Here is a 19,383-nt window from a genome sequence, read left to right as displayed (position 1 = left end):
GCCTCAGCGATATCCATGGGGCATCACTGGTGCTCCACTAATGTGGGGTAAGCCAGACTCAAGAAAGACAACTGCTAAGATGGCCAAAGACCATATTCTGGACAACAATACTGTGCTTCGTATAAAGAATAATTATTGCTCAGCACAAGGGCTAGGAACCATGATACAGTGAAAATTCAGAATACAGGAGTACGAGACCAAGGAGGTAGGGGAGAGGAAGATAAAAACAGCAGAACGGAGAGGATTCTGGAAGAAGATTCCACTCTGGGATGAATGCCCAACTTTTCAATCTGCTTTTCTACTACAAACAAGATCTTACTAGGAACTGCAATATGAAAAACAGAAAAACAGCAGAATTACCCTGGCTGAAGATATAGGGTAGAGACTGGAGATTAACAAGTAAGCCTCCATCACTATCTCCTCCTCAGCACCTGTGATGGCTCCAAATTACCTCAGAGGAGCTTGGGAGAAAAAGTTTAAGGTCTCGGAACACTAACACACATGGTTGACAGTTTTAAATTTTTGCCAAGTAAAATGTTTAAAAAAAAAAAAAAAAAAAAAAAGACTATCATCACCATTATTTTATAAGAGAAAGGCAATTTTAACCACCCACCCCAAAACAAAGCAAAACAAGAGAAAAGAGAAAATGCTATTTTTAAAAAGGTGAAATATATTTAAATTAAATATGTAAGAAAATAAAACATTCTTGTTTTTTTTTTTTTGACTTGCTTTGGGGTGAAGAAAACTTAAGCATGGGCAAGCACCTAGCCTAGGGGGTCTTTGCTGGCCCTGAAGGAACCACGCTGTCTGTGATGTGAGAGCAATTGTGCGCATGCATGGTGGGAATACGAGACTCTTGACGCTTAACACATCTGAAGAAACTTTCCTTCAGAGGTCATCTTAAGCCTTTAGCCCTGACAGCCTGCAGTGCAAGAATGAGCTTTTCCATTTCATTTTTATTTGCTTTGATTTTGACAGCTTATACTTATCCTCCTCACCTTATTTGCTTTTTGTTTCTATACTGTCAGAAGGGCAGTGCTAGTATTTCCAAGCTGCATTTGAAATATAATTCTTCTCCTCTGGGCCTTTTTTCTTTGTGAGTTATTTGGATTACAGGGAAGAAAGAGCTCCAGAGGGTGAGCAGCAGGTTCCTGTCTGTTCCTGGCCACCTCACTCACTGGTCCTTCCCAAACTTCAGCTCCAACCTCTGCTAGCCACAAAGGGCTCCTAGACTGGAGCAGCTCGCCCAGGTCACTCTCCCTGTGCAGCCCGGCCTCAGGGCCTTCACACAAGCTGCTCCCTGGCTGAAGCACTCCTGCTCTCCCCATGGCCAAGCCCCACTCACCCTACAGAGACCTTCCCTGACCACCGCATCTAATTAGTCCCCTCACATGGCAAAGTTTGAAACTATTATTTGCTAGGGTTTCTGTTCATTTCTGTTTTTTAGCTTTTTATGTCTTCCCCACCAAAACATAAGCTCCTTGAGGGGAGGGACCAGGTCTGTTTAACAACCTGGTACATACCCAGGGGCAGAGTAGGAGCTGGAAGAACATTTGAAAGGATAAGAAATTTTGAAATGCCCATGGGCTGTGGCTCCCAAAAGTTAAATCACAAAAATGAGAAGGGGAAGTAGAAAAGACAAAAAAGACGCAGAGGAAAGGGACAAAGAAGTCTTAAAAATAAAAAAACAGGGATAAACAAAATTCAGTTGAGTGTTGAGTGTTAGTAGGTGCTAGACACTGTGCTATGTGTTATAACTCTCATCTGACCCAACAGAGCCCACCAGTGAGGAATCTGAGGCTTGGAGGGATTAGGTCACTGCCCAAAGAGCACAGCTGCTAAGTGGTAAAAAGTAGGATTCAAACTCAAGCCTGTCATGCTTCATAGTTCTCTCTCTTCATACCTGGCTTCTCAAGGTCCCTCCAAATCCTAAGACTGGCAGGAGGGAAGATTCTATATCTGAATCCGTAACAAATGCTGTTTCCAGGTAACCCTTGATGTGGGTTGATGGCGCCATTTTATATGTGAATTTAATGTGTTTACTAAGTGTTAGGAAGATGAAAATAAGGATGTGATGTCTTTTAGAATATTTAAGATGAGCCACAGAATAATGCACTCTTCAACTACCTAGATGCGACACCTCACTGTCAGATCATACCGTCAACTTGATATTTCTCATCACAGATCAGAGGAAAACCAAAAAAGTGACCTGGTTTTTAAAGGCTCATCTTGAGGTGAACATAAATTTCACCTTAGCCTTAACATGTCCTGCCCAACCTTCCTCTTACCTCCTTGAACTCCTTCACAGTCTTAAAGTATAGCCTCTGTTTTTCTAACAGTTCCAAATACTGGTCATTCAACTGGTCTCTTCGCATTTTGTTCTCTTGCTTTTTCTTTTCCATCTGTTGAGACATTTTGGGAAATGGTAATGAAAAGGCATGTTCTGACCAAGGGCTGCTAGCAACATCCAAGAGACAACTATTATTAACATTTTCATGGACTTCCTTCCAGTATTTTCCTTACATACATAATTTCTGAGGTTGATTTATTTGCATGAGATTGCATGGAGATGCTATAATTTATTCAGCAATTCTCCTATCATTGGGCATTAACTGTTCCCATTTTCTTTGTCACTACAATCAATTTTGCAACAAACAGTCTGGTGATTCTCCATTGGGGGCTATTTGACTCTTCAGAGATGTAGCAATGTCTGGACACAGTTTTGACAGTTACAACTGTGAGGAGGAGGTCTCCTGCTATCACTGGGTAGGAGCCAGGGATGCTGCTAAACATACTACAGTGCACAGAACAGCCCCCACAGCAAAGAGATGTCTAGCCCAAATTGTTAACTATGTTGAGGTTGTGAAATCCTGATTTAAATAACTGAGATCATACAATAAAACTGTGTATCTACTTTTTATTTAACGTATCTCCATGTTATTATAAACTTTCTATAATTTAAAAAATTACACAATATTCCTGATCATTGCTTACTTACCTATCTTTCTACTGGTAGACAATTTAGATTGTTCCCAGGATTCTGATCTCATAAATAGAGGCTAGACTTTGATTTAAAGAGACTTTTCTAAGGTACCAGAAAGTTTGTTCAGTCAACAAACACTGAACACCCACTGAGTACCTAAAGGTAAGTGGTGAACAAGGCAAAGCCACTGCTCCCACAGAGTGCACATTCTAGAGGCACTGACACTAACAAACACCCTAACAAACAGATACATACTAAAATTCCCAGCAGTGATCAGTACTATAGAGAAAATGAAACAGGGCGAGGTGATAGGGGCCTCTTCAGACTGAAGGTCAGGGAGGGCTTTCTGAGGAGGTAACATCTAGCAAAGCTGGGAGTGGAATGTGCTGTATTTACAGAAGACAAACTCAGGGAATTGGCCAGCCAGGAAATGAGGGCAGAAAGAATTATGGTACCAAGTCAATGTGGCTCATGGCAAGTGTTCAAGTGCTTGCTGAATGAAATCATGAGCGATGCTTTGCCCTGGCTTCACTGATGCCTGAATATGATTTCTGAGTTACACTTTGGAAGGGATTTTATGGTTAATAAACACAAGTTACAGGTGAACTGGATGTACTTTCTTCAGTAGTTCTCTCCACTCTTCACACCATGCACATGGTTGACCACATGGTTGAAATACAACCTGGTGTCTCCAAGGCCTATCCCAACATTGTTTAGAGGACAGTCTACCCCACATGGGGTTTTATTTGCCTGGTCCAACCTTGACCTTGCATCTACCTCCTGAGCCCCAGGACTCTGTGTCTTCCTCTTCCCACAAGTCTGTATATGGATACCTGGTGCATACCTGTGCTTAGAATCAAGTGTGGTAATCTGCCTTGCGCCCAGGTCTTCCAGAAGTGAACACGCTGGCCAGTGCCCTCATACATTTAGATCCCTGGTCTAGCAGCCAGTCCTGCTCCCTGCCGAGAAACTTCCTGAAACTATCTGCCTGGATCTTTAGTGTAGAGGATTCTTAAAGCAAATGTACTTCACAGGGCCTGGTTTTCCAAAGCCTTGCAGTTTCAAGTGTTGACCCTGCAAAGGACAGGAAATTTTCCTCAGACTGTAAAGTCTCTGGTGTAAGATAAAGATTTGTGGTACAGCAAGGTTGCTGGCTCAATGACAGACAGGTTACTGATTGATATGTGAAGATACTGGAAAATTGCTTTAAGAAGGAATGTCTGCTAAGATCAAGCTTTTGTTAGTGGATCACTTAATTGTCTAATGGAATGTCATCTGACTTGTTTCACTGAAAGTTACCAGCCTATATTGTTAAACTATAACCCCACTATGTTCTCTTCCTGTAACTTCCTGGTCTGGAAAATAAATGCAGGAAGAGAACCCCAATTCAGGGTTAATTTCCCAAGGAAGGGATGGATGTCTCTCACTTGAGGGTTCTGGGGAAGTTAACCACTTCGGGGCTTCTCACTGCTCAGAAGAGATGGGCTTTGAGTAATCCTTTGTGGCTCTGTCACCCAGGGGAAGTGGGGTGACAAATCCGTGGGGGGCAAAGCAACACTTTAGCACTAGCTCATGGTTCCTGCCACAGTGAACCACCAGCCCACCAGTACTCCCACTGCTGTTCCTCTTGTACCCCACTTCCCAAACCTGCTAGACACATTTTCTGCTGGGCTGGTTAGGACCTCACAGCTAGGTCTCTCCTCTTATTTAGCACAGCAGGCATTTCTCTCCTAGATCTCTCCTGTCTGCTTTATATTTTAGTAAAAAATTGGCCATGACAGATTATGTCCTAGTGGTGTAGACAACACACTTGAATTCAATTATGAATTTATCCAGTATCCACTATGGGAGGTAGGATGTTAACTTAGTAAGGGTATGATCTTGATGCCAGGAGGGCCTGGGTTCAAATCTCTCTGCCACTCCCAATGTATCCTTGGACAGGCTATTTTACTTTTTTGAATGACAGGTCCCTTGGCTGTAAAATAAGGATATCACATAGATCATAGGTTTTGTTTCAAGGAATATGTGATAATGAATGTTAAGTGAATGAAAGAACATTTAGTTCAGAGTAGCTGCTCAATAAAGACAGCTTTTCTTAACATTTAACATCCTAGAATGTATGAGGTAAGTGGTAAGAGTCCCACTCGCAGAATCAGGAGCTGACTCTTTGGTCAAAGTCTCATTTTCACACTCTTCTCAGCATCCTGGTACCCACTCATACCATTCCTACTCCTTACTTATTACCTCTTCACACCTTACGTCAGGAACTCCAGACTACTATTGCCAAGCACCTGCCCACAGTATTCCAGTGATCCACAGACCTTACCTCCTGTGGGTAAGGTCAAAATGCCTACTAATATGTGACCTCCTTTTTACTCAGAAACCCTTAAGTGGAACATAAACACCTGTTCCATCACTTGTACCCAATACTGGTCTATCACGTGTCACCCAGAACCTGCTAGTTCTGGGGAATCTGTGCTTAGGGGGAAAGACTCCCCTGCTGCATCTACAGTAGCAGGAACCCATTAGGGCAATGTCACAGGGAGGGCCACATTCATTTTTTTTAAAACAAACACAACAAAACACATCCATCCAAATGAGCGCTGTACTGCAAAGCAGACTGACTGATTCCATTCAGGGTGCCAGTCAATATTCAAACCCTATCTGGAGCCCTCTTTGAGAAATGCTTTTAGAGTACACTGAATGAATCCACTCATTCAACAAAGTTGTTGAGCGCCCACCACGGGGCAGGCGCTACATTAACCACTAGGTATGCAGACCTAAGAGAGAAAGCCCACTCTGCCTTGGGTCTCAGTCACCTGCCTGGTGCCCATCATGTAGTGGGAAGGCAGACACAGCGGCAGCTTCCTTCACTGGCCAGCACTGAGGTGCCAAGCATGAAGCCCAGAGAGAGTGGAGGTAATGAAGGGGTCAGGCCCATTTCTTCCCCCAGAAATGCAGCTTCCTGTAAACAGGAAGGGGAAGACAAAGGGACCCCCCCCACACACACACACACACAAATTTCTCTTTCTCTTTACTACAAGCAAGGGCAGCTTCCTCAGAAAAAGCAACAGCAGGGTAGAAACTGTCCACCACACTGAGATCTGGGCTGTCACAGGCTTTTGGTCAGCCGGGTTCTCTGTCTACCTCACATGCCAGGATCATCCAGAAGAGATGCCGTTTGCTCTCTGCAGGAAAGTCTATCCTGCCTTGGGTGAGTGTACATGCACCAGACAAGTGCTGACTTAGGTTTGCTCTCATTTCCAAGAAATCATGCTTGTCACTAGTTGTACTTTTCCCCCCCTCCTTTGAAACCATTTTATTGAAGTCATTAATGCAGACATTAATATTTTTCTACAGAGAAAGGGATGTGGATGGCACCTGCCCTTAGCTCATCTCTTGTGAGGTGAAATTACAGGCAGTGTGAATGTTTGTCTTTTGTAAGTAGGTTTTTTATGATGACAGGACCTACAGGCAATTCTTTCTTTCACGTGTTTACATTCTGGCATCACTCACTAGAGCACTTGGCTCCAAGATCACGAGAGGTGATACCCTAGGTCCTCGGAAAATTTAACTGCCATGTCTGAGGACCACTCTGCTGTGATACATTTATTTAAGCAGGACTGAAAGCAAGAGATATCTGGAAGTACTAGTTAGGATTCATCTGAGAATGGTGATAAACTGTGGCTACGTGTCTGTCTTCATCTATAGTAGTGAGAGAATCCATCTTACTATGGACAAAACAGGGTCCACCTGAAAGAGTACAAAGGGAAGAAAACCCCATGCTGTTCCCAGACTGAGTAGTTCTTTGCAAAGCTCCCTCTAGTGATCCCATGCCTCTTTTCAGATCTTCTCTTTTTTCTTCTGACTTTCAAGACTCAATTGCCTTTCACTTTAGCAGAACTCAGTTCAGCGATTATTTGACTTTTTTATTGGAGATTCCTGAAAATTAAAATGCTCTCAAGATTCTGAGATTCCTAAGGAATGACTCTAATGGCATCATGTCAGGAACCAAAGATCCAGTAAGGAAGTGATTCTGGGCAAAAGAGGAAATCTGCTGGTAAAAGGCAGTTTCCTCATCTGTAAAAGGGGGGTACTACTCACTTAAGAAGGCTTTTAGGAGGACTAACACAGTAGGTGTTCAATGACTGGGAGCTATTGCTAATAGCAGCCTCTGAATCACCCCATGGGCCCTGCCCACTGCGGAGGCAGATGCATGGGGGACCTCTGCAGGAACGAGTGTCTACAGGATTGAGAGCACACTTCGAGAACAACCAGAAGAGGCCCATTCTTCCCAGGACCCTCCCCATCACCACTATGAAACCTGGGATGCATTACAGAAAAGAATCTGTCTGACCTTCATTCTGCTTTGCTTAATTCCTTCTACAATCTGTTCCATCTGGCGTAAAAACTGGTCCCGGGAAGCTGGGGAGGCCATGGCTCTGAAAGAAAAAACAGCAGAGGTGTGACTAGTACACAGGATTCTGAGAAAGGCAGAGACACTAAGGAATCAGCTCTGTACACAGATTATGTCCCAAGAGGCAACAGGGACTTTGCAAGGCACAGTGGACCCATGGGAGCCCCTAGAATCCCAGGATACTAAATCTCTGAGGAAGGCATGGAAATTAGCCTGGTCTTGTAAGTGAATATTAACTTTTACTTTTTTTCCTACTTTCCCTACAACTTTTTTAAAGAAAGAAAAAAAAAAAAAAACGTATTTCTTAAAATAAAATGTGACTAAAATTAACAAAAACATTATTTACTTTGAGTTACGACATGTACTGTTTAAGAAATGAATTTCATTTTGTTTTTAAAAATCTGAGGATTCAGACACTATTCAAGATTGGTGGACTTTCTGAAATTTCCTAAAACCAGGTCTGGGAAATGAGGTCCTGTTTCTAGAAGCAGCAGCTAAACGAGTGGATTCCCTGATGCCCTAAAACATGCCTCTTCATCTTCAGCTCTGCAGAGGGAAGGATGCCAGGAGGACCAGAGTGCGTGCACACACGTGCGCGCGCGCACGCGCACACACACACACACACACACACACACACACACAGAATTGAGAATATTTCCAAACGATGGGCTGACAGAGCAGAACTCTTCGCAAAAACACTCAAACTTCAGGTTCTCTCAATTATCAGAAAAGAAAGATGAAAGCACCATTCTTAGAAATGTCACAAGGTCATAAGTCACTAATGTGTCCCCTGTCACCTGCCAGAGATTTTGCTAGAGAAGAAAGCCTGCTATCCAGGGAGAAAGCCCTGAGCTGCCTGGATGGTGGGGGATGGGGGGGGGGTGCAAATGGACATGCTAAAGGCTGGTATTATTTGAGTATTGCTGGGCCTTGTCATCCAATTTTTGGAGGAAAAAATTCATATCTGAACAAATAATTTAAAAGATGCACATTAACTTAAAAATAAAATCTACCAAAATATTGTTAAAATCTTTAAAAAAAATAGATATTATTTCATTATCTAAATAATAAAGCATCTCTATATACTCAAGAATAGATGGTATTAACCTGATTTTACCAAGATAAAAAACTAATATACAAAGAGATTATATATAGCAGCTAAGCGCAGTCAAATTATTTGAAAGGTAACTTTTTTCTTAAGCTCATCCTTTGTGATTCTAAAATTCACTCTGATATTGTATTTTTGCAGGAACTCAAGGACAGTATAAACCAAGATACACATGCAGTCAGCAGAAGGGGTGAAAGTGTAAGAATCACATACACAGTGTGAAGTCTTGCATGTACCTTTCTCCATCACACTATGGCAATACGAGAGGGGCCAAACACAAAGTACAGGGTGACAGGGAATTTACAGAAAGGAGGACTGACAGTACTTACTGTGAGAAGTTCTCATGAATAGAGTTCAGCAGGCTAATCTGGGAAAGTAAAAAAAAAAAAAAAAGAAAGAAAAACAAACGAAAACCAAACTGTCAGTAAAGGGCTGAAAGACCCCTGGCACTACCTCGATCACTGAAAGACTGCCTTGTCTCTGGATACTGCCTCTCAAAGGAACACATACCTTGTTTATGTAGATTAAAATAACATTAAAAAAAAAAAAAAAAAGCGCGCAACATGTTCTTAGCCCCTTAGTTTTCCTCAGGGAACGCACCTCCTTCTACTCACAGAAAACTCTTCCTCTAATGCAATACCACAGGAGTACAGGAAGAGGGCTCTGTGAAGGGCCCTCCATCCCAGCTGAAAAGACGCTAAGCTAGCACTAGGGCTCTTCAGGTGAGCTGCCACCACACAGCCCCTTTCTATCTTGCCAAACACTGAACTTTACCTTCAGGGCTATCAGCTGAGGGGAGTTGGTCGGGGTGGAGTGAGAACACTGTGCCCATCCTATTCCTTCCCACAGAATCTTCTTGCTGTTGTGGCCAGCTGCTGTGCGACTCTGAGAGCCTCTGAGGGAAAGCATCCTTTCAAGGCACCATTCCCATGGAAACTACCTCAGCTTCTAAAGTAGCACTCTCTAACTGACCCAATGATACAGTCCTAGGAAGGGCTCTGAATCCAGAGTCTAGAAACCTGGGTCCTCTTTCTGGCTGTGGGCTCAGAACCTTTTTCTGGCTGTGGGACTCTCAACCTGTGGGCTCAGGACTAAGAAATTACCATATTTAGAATTCAGGTTCACAGTCAGTAAGGCAGAGGGGGTGCCAGTGCCCATGTTAACCCTTTTTCACCCATGCTTTGAATTTTACAATCCTTTTAGTTCAATCCCATATGTCTGCCACTAATGATTAAATAGCTATTTTCTCCACATAAACTACAGCAAGCCCATCATCCCCATTTCATTAAGCTGGTTCCTCCCTTCCTTTCAAACTCAAACTAAAGCTTCACCCGCTTCAGAGGTTCCACTATGTTTCTTTTTTATGATGGCATTTCTCACACAACACTACAGAGTGACTCTCCACTTGTTTCATGTCACCCCAGACAACGTGAGCTCACAAAAAATCTTGCACTTTCCAACTTTGTATCCCAGCACTTGATATACAAGTCACTCCTTCCACTTAAACTGAATGCATCCATCCCAGACATCAAGCTCATTTGATCTTCCTGGAATCAACTGCATTGTTAGCTGCTCATCTGATTAAGCTATTTTGTTTTTATGAAGGTTCTTACCTCTTTTTCCAAATAAACCTTTTTATCGTCTAGGGTATTATATAAAGTGAAGAACTGTTTGGTTTCTTTATGCACTGCTGAAACTGTAAATGCAAAGAAATCAGCACATGAATAAGAACAGGTATCAAAATGACCTAAGCACCCTCTCCCCCATGAGGGACACTGCCAGGACTCAGGGCTGTCAGGGCTGGGAACTCTCTGCAGAAGCCCCACAGTGTACAAAGAGAGTCACCTAGGAAGCTTTTAAATGGCTAATGATCAAAGAAGAATGTCTGCCAGTGGAACCCAGATAATGACAACGTAGAGTCAAAGTTGAAGATCGCCCCCATATATGAACAAGTCACCCTTTCCCCATCTGGCTCAAGAATTGGGTGGGGGTTGCAGATATTTAATAATAATGAAAAAATCATATGGGTATTTTGGTGCAACTGCTTGAAAATTTCTTTGGTGTAACAATGTCCTTATCAAATGGCTTTAACATGTGTGAAATTCACTCCGTGAAGTATCTAGATACAAGGTATTAGTATTGCTAAAAGCTCTTGAGCAAGCAGGAGAAGAAAATTAAAGGGAAAGATTTAACTTAAGGCAGAAACTATTTTCTATGAAAACTGTTAGTGTTGATACGTTATTCTGATCATGGGAGTCCAATGCGAGGACTTGATGGACCTCAGCATAGCGGGGCAGGATTTGTGAAAGGAGGCATGATCTGTACTCCTTCAAGAAAGGACAGTGATCTAGCTTAAACCAGTAAGGATGTATGAGAGGCCAAAACCTCAAAGCAAAATCTGAGGTGGATCTTGAAATGCCACCTCAGTGGGAATGGCAGGGCAGTGGCATTCGGGACTTCAGGACCAGCTCATAGGCTAAGATGCAGATGCATGAGAGGGTGGGGCACTGAGTGACTGCAGGGGAAGCTGGATGGTGAAGTGGGCCCAGATGATGCAGGGACTCTGCAAGGTAGGTGTACTTAGGATTCTGAAGATTATCCAACATGTTATGGGGAGTTATTCATTACGAAAGCTTTTAGAGCAAGAGTATAAAACAATCAAACTTATGTTTGAGAAAGATCTCTCAGACAAGAGTGTGGAGAAGGATTTAGACTCTGGGCAGTGATGAAGAGGCTACAGCAGCAGTCCAGAAGAAACAGACTTGAAAATTACCAAGAAACAGAAGTGGCAAGCAGCATGAGTCACAGAGGACTAGCAGGGGTCCGGCTTGGCTAGAGGAACATGGCATAGAAAGGCTGAATTCAGTTTTGTACCTGTTGAGTTTGAGATACACTGGGGACATGCAAAAGGGAATGCTTAGAGGAGGAGTGATTAGTTCTTGCCTGGGGTGGGGAGCCTGGGATGGGTTTACAGAATCTGAGGCAGGTCCTGAAAGATTTTGCCTGACAGAAGAGATGGGATTCCAGGCACAAGTAACAGGAGTCAAGGCTAAGATGTCGAAGCTCATGGTGTGCTCAGAGGCAGTGCATAAACCGATGAGGCCAGAGTGAGAGTTCAGATCAGGAGAGCGGCCTCCAGGAAGGCTACTCAAACTGGGGAGGATCCCAGGCATAATAAGAAGAGAGGCTTTATTCAGTAGGTCCTGGGGAGCTCCTGCAGATCTGTCAGCAGAGAGAGAAGTGGCACAATCAGATGAGGAGGTATGGGACTTGGAGAAGGGGTTGCAGGCCAGCTATGGTCCTTCAGCTGAAATATGTGATAAGAACAGATATGGCAGGAGCAGTAGGAACAGAAAGGCAACAACAGCTTTGGGGTCCACCTGAGCCTGATGAAACTTGGTCACTGATTCAGGCTGAGGCAGACCCAGTCCTTGATTACTGGGTGAAAACTATGCTGTTCAAGGTAAAGACCACATCAGCAAGAAAGTTTGTAGAGAAAAACGATGAGTAAGCACTGATCTACAGACAGAAAGTGCAGTGGGAGCTCAGAGGAAGGCCATGTGGCCAAACAGGATGAGGGAATAAACAACCTGTCCATGGAGAAGGCAGTGAGGGCATCACAACGCTGCTCCCAGATTGCTGAGCAGGCCTGATGTTGAACGGAACCCTTTCTGGTGGTGGTATCTGTGAGCTGTGCTCTAGTGCATACTCCACCATGCTAATGTGTCCCTCCCCAGCCTCAAGAGCTTGTCTGTGACCGATGCACCTACTCTGGCGGTAGAGTTCAATAAATCTCTTCTGATATTGTATTAGTTCAGCTCGGCTGGGCACTTCATCAATCTTGCGGTGCAATATTGCTATTTCTCGATTTCTTCGAGCCTAAATGCAAAAGGGAGGGGGAGACAGTGCTAATTGGTAAAAGGCTTTACATGTTCTCTGGGGAGCCAAAATATTGTCCCCACCCCCATCTGAGCCCAACCACATGCTCTGGAATGCAGGCATAAATTTGCCATTGGCTTGAGGTCCCTATCTCAGATTTTGATTGACTTTCCCACTTTCCCACACATGGGAGGAGGTGTAGCTATGAACCAAACCACAGAAGACATCACATTCATGGACCAGGAAGTAAGAGTCTGCATGAGAAGGGCTTCCGTGGACAGAGGCCGCAGCTAGCCCAGCAGGCCCCAAAGGACTTTAGAGCAGCCAACTCCCCCATCACCAGGTGGGGACAGGCACCCTGTTGCTTCCACAGACATTCCAAACTCCTCAGCCTGGTGGAAAAGCCCCTACAATTTACTCCTCAAATACCTTTCCAGCATTTTCTCCCTTCCGTGGACTTGAGAAATTGCCCTTCTGACTACATGTGTGAGGCGATGTGGGGTGACATGCGGCAGCTGCTGTGGGTGTGAGTTGCTCAGCACACACACTGCTCCCACTGCACATTAACGGCCTCAGGACCAAAGGGGCTCTCAGCTCTGCCTTTCTTCTATGCCTTCATTCTTCCCGGCCTGCTTCACTTGCAGCAGGGGATGTGGGTCTCTGATTCACTGGGGAAATACAAGCCTCCAGGTGGGAAATCCACCATCAGCTCTTGTCACCAAACCCAAAATAGGGTCTCTGCAACTCTGAGCAAAGGGAAGGACATATTTCCCCTTTAGGCCAAGGCCTTGCTCCCCATGGGTCCTCAGGCTCTGACTCCTATTTTTTTTTTCAGGAATCTTAAGATATAATTATTCACTCTTTTTACTGTATCTTTAACCTTATTCTATCTACTGGCTCCTCATCAGCATTTCAATATGCTCAAGTCCTCACTCCTTAAAAAAGCCCTTCCTTAAACCCATCACCTTTCAGCTACCAGCCTCTTTCTCTCCCCTTTTATAGCCAAACTGAGAGCCATGCACCCTCAGTGCCTCTATCTCCTCCCCTCCAGTCATCCTTCAACCCACTGCAGCTGGGCTTCCCCCATGCTCTACTGAACTGCTCCTGCCAAAGTCACTGTAGATCTTCTCAGAGACACATCTAATGGACAATTGTCAGCTTCTAGCTTTCTTGATGTCCAGCAGCATTTACCATCCTCTCTACTGAGCTCTCTGCTTAGGTTCCATGAGGCCTCGTGCTCCTGTCTTCTCTACCCTTCTAGCTGCTCAAAATCATCCTCACTGGTAGATTCCTTCTTTTGCTCTGCTTGTCCTTTCACGCTGTGCTCACCGGAGTTTAGTCCCAGGGCCTCTTCTACATTTTCACAGCCTCAGCCATTATCAACACAGTGCAGACACCCAAATCTCCAGCCCAAACTACTGAGTCAGATCTGACAACCACTCTTTGCACATTTCTACTTGACTGAGCATCTCAACTTTTCAAAGCTCCAAGCAGATCCCATTAAAACTCCTATTCATATTCCCTCCCTCCCTCCGGCTTAACCCTACTCCTTCTCTTTTATGCTTTTCCTCAGTAACACAAATACCCACCCTTGTGTCACCAATCCAAGCATCATCTTTGACTCCTCTTTTTCTCTCACCCAGTCGGTACCAAGTTCCATCAGATATGGCTCCTCAATCTCCCCCTTGCCAGTTCATGTCCTTGTAGACATGTAATTTTGACTCTATATGAATTTAGTTTAGAGCTGACTTTAAAACCTACCTCCCCCATATCTGATGCTGGTCACATAAATGCTCAAGGTTATCAAATAAGACAGCCAAAATGAGCACTCGATTTCAGAGGAAAAGCCCCAGACAAGAACACTGGAATCTGAATCCTGGCTCTCGCACTTACCAGCTGCTTGACTTTAGGCAAGTATTTAACCTACTTGAGTCAATTTCTTCATAAAGAAAATGAGGCTAATAACACCTACTCTCCACCTGCGGTGAGGATCAACGCAAATGAGTGACCATGAAAGCAACATACCAATGTGAGATGACATTACCAAGATCTTAAATCATGGAGTTACACTCCAGATAGAAAGGAAACTGGTAGGAAGCAGCCTTATTACCTGCTTTCTCTAGTTCTTAGATAATGAGACTTTCTATTTTTATGGAGTCATAGGACATTCGTACCTAGTTAGAGTCACATATTTTTTGTTCTTGTTTTTACTCACCTGTAGTAAACGGATCTTATAAAGTTTCTCTTTCTCCATATTATACCGTCTGTCTAGCTCTTCCTAAAAATTGGAAGAAGCCACAATTATCTGGGAATAGAAAACTGTCATTCTTTGATGGAGTCTTTGGAAGTTGCATATGTTTTTATCACTTCCCCCATCTTGAGCCTTCAAATTTCTTTAGGGTCTGGTTCCTGTCTCATGAGAGACCCTTGACGCCCTTTCACATCACATTATAATAACATTTTCTTCTTCTGGATCCAGGCTGAATCCAGTGTTCTTAAGTGAAGTAACCTCCAAATCTATGTGCCCTTTACTCCATCCCCCCTCAACCCCCTGCAAAAACTATGATGAAGAGGAAACAAATCAATACTTAAAGAATCTATTGGACTGTCTGGTTAGCTCAGCTGTTTAGAGTGCAGTGTTATAACACCAGGGTCAAGGGTTCGGATCCCTGTACAAGCCAGCTACCAAAAAGAAGAGAATCAATTGTTCTGTGCCTCTGTATTTGGAGATGATGCTGGTTTTCTGTTTCTACTTAGAGCTGTGCTGTCCAATATGATAGCCACTAGTCACATATGGTATTTCAAATTTACATTAACTAAAAGCTAAAAAAAAAATTCAGTTTCTCAGTCGCATTAGCCACACTTCAAGTGCTCAGTAGCCACATGTGGCTCGTAGCTACTGTATTAGACAGTGCAGATACAGAACATTTCTACCACTGCACAAAGTCCTTCTGGACAGTGCTGATACAGAGAATAGAGAGAAACTAGCCCCTCATTGAAGTAAGAGACATGGCTGGATGGTTTGTTGCCGCAGACAAAGTTACAAAAGGGATCCGAGGTGCCCCTCTTCTCCAGCTCATGTGCAAGTGCATGCACATACACACGCACACACAGTTTCCTCCGTAGGGCTCAGCTGCAGGCAAATGCCAGCAGACTTCATTGCAGGAGTCCCAAAGCTCATTCTCCTAGGAGATTATGAGGGCACAAAGGGAAGACGGACCTCTAAAGAAGGAAAAAGCTCAGAGCTTTCTTGCTTTTCTTTTCCTCATCCTCTTCCTTTCCTATTTATTTCTCCTGGAGGTTTGTTGGAGAGCTTGAGAGCACTGGTTTAACTCAGAACAGGGATTAGCAAACTACAGCCTGTAAACTAAATCCTATGGCCTTAGGGCCAAATTTGCCACTTTGCCTATTTCTGTAAATAAAGCTTAGTTAGAACACAGCTATGTCCATTTATTTACATATTGACTATGGCTACTATAGCAGAGTTGGCCCACAAAGCTGAAAATATTTACTCTCTGGCCTTTTACACAAACGGTTTGCTAACTTGGTATATAGTACAACAGAGAGAGCTCCCTCTGCACCACCCCACCTCTCAGAGCCTATGGGTTATGACTAGCATGTGCAGCCAGTGCAGGCCTCTCCCCTCTCAGCTGAGATGCTGGTGTGAAGATGAAATGCTTGCACACTGGACTAGGAGAAAGTCCACCAGAGTGGTGGCCTTCAGGGCCATCTCTGGTTTGACCCCACCCCCACCTGTAAAGTGGGATGATGCCCCTGAACATCCAGCAGATGAGGAGCTCGCCATACAGAACACTACAGCAAGCATGAGAAACTACCATGGGAGGGAACAAAGCTGGCTGCCCCACCTGCAGAGAATAATGCCAGTCCTGAGAATGGATAGGTACTTACATTATGAGCTATCATATAGGTCAGGGCATCATGTGTCTGTCCGCTGGAGAGGGTCTGAAAAGATGAAAAAATAATCAGTACCTTTCCTACAAAGGGGAACAGAATAGGAACTGAGGTCTAGATGTAGGAAGGGGCAGGGGCAAGAGCATGAGAGTGGACCTGAGAAATGCTTTGATACTCATTGAGCTTGTCTGGAGACAGAACAGGGAACAGCTTGTAAATGAGCCCTAGATTTTAAGTTGTTCTTAGATGTCTGTCAGTTACACACTAACAAGCCAAAACAAACTGTAACTCTTTGAACGTGAATAAGAATCCCTCTAATAAGATGTTCTGAGAAGAGAAACGTGATCTTGAAATTCTGTGATTTGTGCACACTCAGGGGCTGTATGAACTGTGATTTAAGTCTCAAAAGTTCCAAGTTTAGAAACAACTGGAAAAGCAGGCTGTATGATGGTCCCAAGCTACTCTGCATTCCTGGGCTCTGTTCTTCACCCACGCCAGTCCCCTCACTGCTCTGAATCGCTGTGTGGCCTGGCTGAAATGACACAACCAGTCATAAGTGAGCAGGGCACTTCCAAGGCCTTTGTCTCTCCACTGGGTGTGGTGGTGTCCTGTATAGCCAACAGCACAGTCCAGTGCAGAGTGTTGGGCCAAGCGGAGGGGTGTGTGGACTCTGGTGCTGGTTGGCTTGGACAAGTCTCTACCAATCCCCGAGCTCCAAGTTCCCAGGTTTTTACAAGGGAGCAGGAGCTATCGGTAGGTTCTAAGGCCACATCCAGCACTCACATCCTAAGCACAGGGATGCTCAGGAAATAAGCTTTAAATGAAATGTGAGAAGGGAAAACAAACACAAAGGTATCCCTAGAATCTTATTTGATGAGAGAAGCAGACTTTATGTTCCTGTCATTTTTCAATTTAATGTTTAATGGAACTAGCTCCATGGAAGATGAAGTCCTTTGTTCAGAGCACCAGCTGATCAGATATGTTCCTTAATCCCGGAATGTTCCCGCAATGCTGGGGTTCTCACATCAAACCCAACATTGCTCTCCTTTTTCATATTCCTTGGTGCCTTTTGGGAGTGGGGCATATCCCTAAGGCAGGAGTGCAGGAGGGTGAAATGAGTAAACTGGAGGAAATTTAAAGAAAAGCTGAGCAGGAAACATAGCTTGGCTGTTTGTTGGAAACATCTCTTCTCTAAACACAGGGAGAGGGCAGAGTTGTATAATGTGGTAATTTGTGCCTACCACACCCACCACTGCCTTTTACCCCCAAAAGGAAGAGAAAGGAGACAGATGGAAATCTAAGAAAATCATGGGAGGAAAACACTTGAGAAATGTGTATTTACAGGACTAAGTTAAGTAAACTGGCCAGTCTTTTTTTGCACCAGAGTGCTCGTTGGTCCTCTAGAAATCCTTTCACAGTCTACATCATAACAACACCTAGCAGTCCTGAGGACTAACTCAGAGCCTTTACCTTTTCGTCTCCACCTGGTGTTCTCTCAGCTTTTAGGTTTTCAATTTCCTGCTGTAGCCGCGACATCTCCTCCTTTAAAAGCAATATGAACATTTACAAAACTTGGACAAGCTAGTAATTGAATGCAATTATTTAACTATTTGATACAAAAGTCTTATTTCCACATTTCATAAGTTTATGCTAGGACAAAAAGCCAATTAGAAACTAGCTGCCCTAATCCCCAATTTTTAGCCTGGGAAAGCTCTTTTCAGGATACAGGTAGCTGTACCTTCGTCAAAGGAGCCTTTCTTTCTAAAGGGCCGGGGAGATATGAAGGAATCACTGGAAAATGCAATGAATGAGTGTTTTAAAGCCTAGTTCCAATCAGCCTTGTCTGCTTCCTCTCCCTAGCTGGCCTCAGCCCTATCCTCCTGCCTACCCTACCTGGGGCCCTTCCAGCCAGGAGCCTTGCCTTAAGTCTCTCTTCCAATTGCCATCCTCCCTGGCCTTTAAGTAAGATACAGCTTTCTTTTTTCTTTTTTTTTTTTGTCTTTTTGTGACCGGCCGCACGGCGCTCAGCCAGTGAGCGCACCGGCCATCCTTATATAGGATCCGAACCCGCGGCAGGAGCACTGCTGTGCTGCCAGCGCCGCACTCTCCCGAGTGCGCCACGGGGCCGGCCCTAAGATACAGCTTTCTGACGGCTCCTGTGCTGGAGTAGCCTTTCTACCCCTGAGCTCACACAAAACTCGCTGGGCCTCATTTCCTGCCTCCCACTGCAGTTACCTGTGCACGCATCACCCCCTCTAGACTAGACCACAAGTTCCCAGATGGCAGGAATCAGGGTTTACACATGACATACAGACATCCCAGGTTTCGGGACAGGCCTGGTTTTGTATGATGCTATTCTTTTCACAAAGGCCTTCTGTCAATAAAATATGATGTATTATAAAAAACGTTATAAAACTTTTCTTTCAAATATATTTGTAAATTAGATAACATTGTTAGACTGCGCTCTCAATTTTGAGGTTTGGCACACAGTTACTAACCTAACTCACTTCTGGTTTCCTTGGAGGGTGCCTACCATAGTGCTCTGTTCATCTTACACAATGATACATAACCGCTTGATGAGTCTACTTTTTAAACTGCCACTTGCATAAGGATGAACAGGAAAACACGAGGTAAACCAAGAGATTTTATAAGACCCCTGGTTTGTCTACTGACACCAAACAACACTTACTCGACAATGTGCTTTAAACTCCTGTTCTTGACTTTTCAGATTTTCATTCATGGCTACAAGTGCTCTCAAGTTCTGCAGAATACTGAAGAGAAAATAATAAAAAATCACATACGGCAGGCCATTATGCTTTTATGAATCACAGCTAAAACCAGGTCCCCAGCTACAGAAGGACTCCCTTTTTAATTTCCTGTCTCCCCCAAGAGTGTCAAATGTGTTCTCCACAAATGATAACGACTTCCATTTAACTGACATTATTATTCATTTACAAACTCAAGACCATCAGGCCGGATCCAAACAAACATCACAGATTCCGGTATTAAAATGTTAACTGTAGAAACATCAATGAGTTCCAATAGTACTGAATATATTTAATGATACCCATTATTCAACTGTAC

General features: G+C 43.9%; 1 protein-coding gene across 3 annotated transcripts in view; it reads right to left on the bottom strand.

The window, feature by feature from the left end:
- Positions 1-19,383, bottom strand: part of CCDC93 (coiled-coil domain containing 93) — a 100,140-nt gene that overhangs the window by 7,158 nt on the left and 73,599 nt on the right. For 2 of the 3 annotated variants that reach the window (XM_063100484.1, XM_063100494.1), the window contains exons 15-23: positions 18,989-19,070; positions 17,770-17,841; positions 16,297-16,350; positions 14,603-14,665; positions 12,279-12,387; positions 10,122-10,204; positions 8,838-8,875; positions 7,341-7,425; positions 2,289-2,402 (exon numbers count right to left, since the gene is read on the bottom strand). In XM_063100484.1, the coding sequence (XP_062956554.1) occupies positions 2,289-2,402; positions 7,341-7,425; positions 8,838-8,875; positions 10,122-10,204; positions 12,279-12,387; positions 14,603-14,665; positions 16,297-16,350; positions 17,770-17,841; positions 18,989-19,070 (700 nt within the window). The remainder of the gene's footprint in view (positions 1-2,288; positions 2,403-7,340; positions 7,426-8,837; positions 8,876-10,121; positions 10,205-12,278; positions 12,388-14,602; positions 14,666-16,296; positions 16,351-17,769; positions 17,842-18,988; positions 19,071-19,383) is intronic. The other variant, XM_063100501.1, reaches the window with a different exon arrangement.

The sequence above is a fragment of the Cynocephalus volans genome, chromosome 1 (assembly GCF_027409185.1).
Source record: "Cynocephalus volans isolate mCynVol1 chromosome 1, mCynVol1.pri, whole genome shotgun sequence".
NCBI classification, from domain to species: domain Eukaryota; kingdom Metazoa; phylum Chordata; class Mammalia; order Dermoptera; family Cynocephalidae; genus Cynocephalus; species Cynocephalus volans.
This window is presented reverse-complemented; position numbering and strand designations above follow the sequence as displayed.